Below are 6,883 nucleotides of genomic sequence, written 5' to 3'. Positions count from 1 at the left end.
AACCTCCACAAGAGAAGGCTGAGGGGGGATCTAGTGGCCTGTTACAAACTAGTCAGAGGGGACCAGCAGACACTGGGGAAGTCCCTGGTCCCCCGTGCAGTACCAGGAGGGACCAGGAATAATGGTCACAAGCTGGCAGAGGGTAGATTTAGGCTAGATATCAGGAGGCACAACTTCATGGTCAGGGCGGCTAGGGTCTGGAACCAACTTCCAAGAGAAGTGGTGCTGGCTTCTACCCTGGGGGTCTTTAAGAGGAGGTTAGATGAATACCTTGCTGGGGTCGTTTGACCCCAGTACTTTTTCCTGCCATGGCAGGGGGTCGGACTTGATGTGCTCAGGTCCCTTCCAACCCTAGTAACTATGAAACTATTAACATTTTCAAAAAGCTGAGCAAGCAGTATTATCCCCGTTATGTAGGTTAGGGGATTTCCCAGAGGTGGAAAGAAAGCCCAGGTCTGTCTGTGGTGATTTACTGTAACCATCTTGGCACTGTGGAAAGTGCATCTTTTTAGGACAGGGGATTTGTATTAAATATCCTCCAGCATCTTGATGTCTTTGAACTGCACCAGGAAGACATTTTCTAATAACTCCACAGCTGAATGTTTCAGGGCTCTGCATCTGCCCCCCACACCTCCCACCTTGTAACCAGGAGCAGAAGCTTCTTGAAGCTGTTCCATAATACCCACATACCTGTGCCCCCACTAGCTGTCAAAACCTACCCCTGAGGTTTTGGTTGTGGCCTTTGACACCAGAACAAAAACAGCTGGCCTTTGAACTGGTCAGTTCTAGGCATTATTAACCTGGAAAAATGTTTGCAGATCAGTGAATCCCTTGGGCTAGTAGATTTATGGTAGCACTTTGCCCCATAAAAGCTGACCTAAAAAGCTTGTCACATCTTTTTGTTTGATCGCAGCTTGAGAATTTACTGAAACTTGCACCATCAATCATTTCCTAGTGCTCTTAAGCACCCTTGAATAAACCAACTCGTGATGATAACCATTGCACTAACAAACTGACAATTGCTGAAGACTATTTTCTACAGCCGCACAGCCCGGCTGTAGACTAGCAGTTGCCAGTTACAATGTTGCACCAAAGCCTAGGCAGAGCCATTAATCTGGTGCACAAGAGAATCAATTGTAAACTGATAGAGATGGCCTACCACAATGGGATCCTAGTTGTGACTTGGGGCCCTTACATGCTACACTAAAACAAAATAATAAGGGTTGGCTTTGTGGTGTGCCTTCAGGGGAGGGTCACATGGAGCATTCCCTTCCCTAGAACTACAGTTCCCCTGGGATTATCAACTCCTGTCCTTATCCTGACTCCACTCCCTAAATTCTGCTGTAACCGGATAGTGAGAGAGAAGGTTGCCAAGGGTCTCCGCTTCTCAAAGAATACTGTTTGCTGGGGCAGGCTTGGAAATGCATCCAAGAATAGAATGGCAATGGATTCCCTTTCATGATTGTGCTTTGGAAGGGACCAGGCCTTGAAGATCAAAACAAAGTGTGTCCAGCAGGTGCTAGATAATTTCTGCCAGCCACTGCACAATAGGACTATTACAGTTATCTCTACAAATCTGTACATTTGAGCTGTGATGTGGTATTTGCCAGACTGTATTTCAGTATTTTGTAAACCCAGCATTTTATGAGACTCCCTTTTAACTATTGAAACTTCAGAGCCACTTTTATTAACATTATTTACTGGACTGCTTTTTGACAGTTGTTTTCTGCCCACTAGAATCCACAATGAGCATTGGGAGATAACACAATCTAAAAGCAAAGCTTGCTCCTAAAGTATTGTCAGCTTCGCTTTGGAGCAGCTGTGGTGAGCTTTGAAATCTGTAATATTGAGGAGATTTGTGAAGCAGCATCAACAGAATAAATGAACGAGATGGAAAAATGAGTTGGGTATAATATTCAGAGACCAGTTTTAAAATGGTACTTGTGTTTGGCATTGGTGCTGATCCCAGCTGTTGTAGTGATTGTGAGAGCACTGGTGTCAGTATATCTACTTATCCAAGGCCCTGGAGCCTGCTGTCGATGGTCAGCTTCCTTTAGGACAGTGTCTTCTCCAGAAGCGGGTCGACCTGCTTGTTCTTCTGTCTCAGTAGGTCAGGTGCTGGATGAGGGTGCCACTGAGGGTCCTGCTTCACTGCCTTTTATCCCTTTCTGGCAGACTTGTGTGATCCCCCAGTATCATTTTGGCTGCCCAATCCAGAGATCGCCATCCCACATGGGTCCTGAGTAGTGCCTGACAGCTATTAGTCACAGGGGTCTTGCCTGGCCAGTAGTGCAGTTTTGGGGGTCAGTTTGTAATTTTGATTAATTAATAATGGTATTGTTAAGAGTTGCAGGAATAGTCAATCAGGTGGGTGCTCAGTCCCAGGAATCAGTTCCTTGGGCTGATTAGCCTAAAATGGCTTGTAGAGTAGAATTTTGTAATGGTAAGTTCCTCTGGCTAGGCTATGGTCATTTAATACACTCATACTGATCTTCATACACTCGCATTCACTCAAGGGGGACTGGCCCAATATAGCAGATTTTATCACTTTACAATTACAACTTCAATGCAGTTTTTAATAATGGTTCAGGGTGTAACTTCATTCTACAGGGAGTACATTTCTTAAGGGTCTAAAAGTATAAAATGTAAAATACAAACTGTCATGGAAAAGATGAGACAGATGAAATCTAAAAATGCACTCTGAGAAATATATAAAAATGCAATGTGAGGTAGTGAGGATCAAAGGCTACTGGGGAGTGAGTGAGTTAGGTTAGCACACAATATATTTACAGTCTTTGAAGTGGATATTTTAGTTCTTTTGCTTTCTTTAGTGACACTGAGCTTACTTGATATGTAGATGTAGTTTCTAGGTTTCTCCTACAGAAAGCTACTTCAGCTTTCTGGCTTGCTCTGAGCCTTGCCACACCTATGCAATGAGTGCGCTAGGTCTCTGCCAATACTTAAAAGGAAAAAAAATGCACAAAATGGGGGGGAGGGAGATGCAGGCAAGAAGGGGCTTCTGTTATATCAATGTCCAGAAAGTGAATGTACAAAGGGGGCTTTCTGCTACACTGTCATCTATTTCCTTGTAGTTGCAGGCTGCTCCCTGAACTGTCCTCTGTCTCTTCTCTTCAGGTATGATGAGGTTCTGTACAAATCCTCTGAAGATCTTCAGCCCAAGCACATTGTCAGCTACCTCCTAACACTCAGGTGAGGACAGATACTATTGGCAAGAAGCTTTGATTCTTAATTGCACTAGGATCAAACCCCAGGAATGCCTTCTCATCAACACAGGCACAGCCTGGATTTGCAAGCTTCTGAGTTTTCTGTCCTAGCGCTGTGTTTTGTGTCTGGCACTAACCCTCTGCCTGCTGTGCTGCACCCCTTCTGCCAGCAGGAAGGGCAGCATGTGGAGCTGAACGTTTTAGGTCTTCTGGGCTTGAGAGGGAAAAAATAGCACTCAGGCTGGTGTAATTCAGTAAAACAATTACAATTGGGTTTGTTAACGAAGTGACAGTGACGCCCCCTCCCCCAAATATTACAGTTCCCCAGACCCAGTAACCCTTGGTCTCTAGGATAGTCTTGCAGTCAACAATAAGTGGACCAAGTCACTTCTTCCTTCTAGAAGCACGTATGAGCTGTTGAACACATCATCCAGCCGTGACTAGCCCCTGAAGCCCTTTTAGAAAGTGATCCAAGTGATCCTGCAGGGTGGGATGGATGGTCTGTACCATTAGTGGAACTGAAATGTGATATTTGATCACAGATTTTTGATCTGCAGATTTTTTTAATTTTGTCTAGAAAGAAGTCTGTAAAGACCTACCCTTTCTAATGCCACATCACAGAGACCAGGAACTCTCCCTCAGTGAAGCTAAAAAAAAAAAAAAGGTTAGGTTGTTCAGTGAGGTAACAGCCACTCCACACAGCAGTCAGTAACTCTTCAACCTTGGCACTTCCACCCCCAGATTCCAATAGCTTCTGTAGCCCACGTAACAGGTCTTTTCAGCTGCTCTTTCTTTTCCAGCCATCTTGCAGGTGCAGCACATGAAACTCTCCATGTGAAAGGCAGTGCTCCTGAAATAGCACAGGTACTAACACTGATTGCATAACTATATTTCGCTAAGGGTACATTGAATTAAACTCTGAGTTCTAATTCAGACAAATACCTGGTTAGGAAAACACATCTGTGGGCTCAAATAGCTCAAACCAAGAGGTTCGGGCTACATGAAGCACCCACTCAGGGACAAGGTTAAGCTTGGTTCTGATCAGCATAAGATAGGTTTGGATAAAGAAGCTGGTGGTAATTGGTGCAGCCTCACCTTTAATTGAGAGGGCTACCTCTGGATCTCTTCAACAACATCCTGAACAGTTGGTAGAGGCCTGTGGGGTTAGGCTGTCTTACTAATATGGAAGCTGGAAGTTCAAGACCAGAACAGTGGAGGCTGTCCCCTCACTGGACCTGCTTGCTGAACCACTAGAGCTTTTTAGCAACTATTCCTGAGAGTGCTATCCTCTGACAGTTTCCTTCAATCTTACACAAGAGGAGAGAGTGATGAGGTAACTAATAGGGCTGTGCGAAATTTTGCCGGGTGTTTCATTTTGATGCTGTTTCAACTTATTTCAAGCTCAAAACAGCAAAAACAAAACAAAAGGCTTCGAAACAGTTTCAAAATGAAAGGAGGGCACTTGAAATGTTTCTAGTTTGGAAGCTGGGCTTGCTTGGAGGGAAACAGAAAGTAAGGAGGGGGAGGGGAAAGGACTGCTCTGATATTGACTGTGTAGCTGGCCAGTGACTGTGATCCTTCCCTGAGGTCCCCTCCAATCCCAGTGCTCTGGGGGAGGGATGGAAAAACATCCACACCTCAACACACGCAGACAGTCACAGGTCGTGAGTTTTGCTTGTCATCAACTTGAGGTCTAATTTCCCAGAAACCTGTGCACCTATCTCCTTGAGGCCATGAAGCCTGCCAGCTTTCAGCAGGGGCCTACCGTGCTTGTTGTTTTCACCCCACTGTGCCCTCTCTCTCTCTCTCTCTCTCACACACACACGTTTTTTTTTGCTGTGAACAGTTTCAGGTGCGGTTTCCCAGAAACCCCTGCACCTATTTCCTTGAAACTTGACAGGCTTTGCAGCCTCACAGGGGCTGCCCTCCCTGCTGTTTTCATTAAAACAAAGTTATAGGCAGTTTCATCATTCCCCATTATAACCTATGAGGAAAATGTCAAAACAGCATCGAACAGTTTTTTGACAAACAAAATGCAACAGTACTTTGAAACTCAAAACGAGACACTGTCCTGCAGAAACTGCGAAACGGAAGTTGAAACAAAATGGTGCTGTTTTGCACAGCCCTAACTAAATCTCTCCTCTCTTCCCAGCTACATATTCCAGGTTATCTATATTGCCATTCTGTCAAGAACATTTAAGCTGACAATTGCTGCTATGTGCCATTCCTAGCAAGTGCAAAGTAAAAGGCTATAAGTGTTTTAGGGAGATGTCTGACTTCTTAGCTGTTCACAGTAAACAGCGCTCTGATTATATACCACCTCCTTATTTTATGACTGATTTGAAAAGTAATTATCTAGCTGCCTTTGGTAGCTTCAGTATCAGTCTCTGCTATATTCAGTTGTGGAATAACAGCAGCAAAACTATCAGTGCACCATAGACTTGGGGCATAAAAGTCATCGTTTTAAGCTCTTAGTAAGTGACTTTTTGATGGATAAAGAAGTCAGCTTCCTGTAATCCTCACAAGTGATAAAAGTGGGTCTCTTCCTCCCCCTTGATGCTTACACACACTTCCTGAAGCTTAATCTCTTCTTGCTCTTTAAAGTGACCATTCGTAGAGCAAGTAGGCTTCAGCCCAACAAATATGGTAACAAAGAGATGACCTTTCTACCTTTTGGAAGCTGTTCCTTTTATTCTCAGAAACAAGAGAACAAGTCAAACAATGCAGACTCCAAGTGGAAATCTAACACCAGTGGGCAACCATCTCCACAAACTATACAATACAGCAGCTCTTACAAGCCCAGTGAGATTTGATACTGTTCTTCCAAGCCTACCAGGTCAAACCATTTATTGACATGGGAAACTATTCAGATCTTGCCCCCTACAGTAGATTAATTGGTATGTGCAGTTAAACACCCCTTCTGGAGATGTGCTTTTTTTTTTTTCCACATCTATATAGGTTGTGTCTAAGCAGGTTTCCAGTTTTTGGGTTTTTTTAATCAACTTTATCCCTGTCCAGTTCTAGCTCTTGCTGTGCAGTCCAACATGTAACACAGGCCTACTCTGAGGCATGGACAGCATCTGTAGACAACACAGAATTCAGGTTCAATTAATGTTTTAAGAAAATTGAACTCCCAGTCAAAAAGGAACAAGGCATGAAAAGGGAGTAACTGGGAATGTGAGCAAACTCAGCCTGTGCTTTCCATGGATATCTAGGGCTACAGACAGATGCAACTTTTAACCAGTTTTAAAAGGGAGGAGAATTTGCTAGCTGTGAGCACACATCAGCTGTTACTGCTATGTGTTCTTATGCACTGATTTTGCTACACATCTATTGCTAATTTTAACTCTGAATCTGATAAATCTGTCTACACCCTGATACAGTTTGAAGAGGCAATTGAGATTTCCTTGAGCTACAACTGTGGATAGGACAGAACATTAATCATAGAATCATAGAAGTAGGGTCGGAAGGGACCTTGTAGATCTTCAAGTCTGACCCCCCGCCCGCCCGGGCAGGAAAAAAAGACTGGACTCAAATGAGTCCAGCCAGGTAGGCATCAAGCCTCTTCTTAAAGATCCCCAGGGTAGGAGCCAGCACCACTTCCCTTGGAAGTTGGTTCCAGCTCCTAGCTACCCTGTGAAGTAGTTCTTACGGATGTC

The 6,883-nt window shown here is 44.2% G+C and overlaps 1 protein-coding gene across 2 annotated transcripts in view; it reads left to right on the top strand.

Annotated features, from left to right (window-relative positions):
• Window positions 1-6,883, top strand: part of RARS2 (arginyl-tRNA synthetase 2, mitochondrial) — a 61,266-nt gene that overhangs the window by 51,974 nt on the left and 2,409 nt on the right. For both annotated transcript variants that reach the window (XM_019537721.1, XM_019537722.1), the window contains 2 exons: window positions 3,136-3,210; window positions 4,025-4,088. In XM_019537721.1, coding sequence (XP_019393266.1) covers window positions 3,136-3,210; window positions 4,025-4,088 — 139 coding nt within the window. The remainder of the gene's footprint in view (window positions 1-3,135; window positions 3,211-4,024; window positions 4,089-6,883) is intronic.

The sequence above is a fragment of the Crocodylus porosus genome, unplaced genomic scaffold, assembly GCF_001723895.1.
Source record: "Crocodylus porosus isolate Cpor-Errol unplaced genomic scaffold, CroPor_comp1, whole genome shotgun sequence".
Classification (NCBI taxonomy): Eukaryota; Metazoa; Chordata; order Crocodylia; family Crocodylidae; genus Crocodylus; species Crocodylus porosus.
This window is presented reverse-complemented; position numbering and strand designations above follow the sequence as displayed.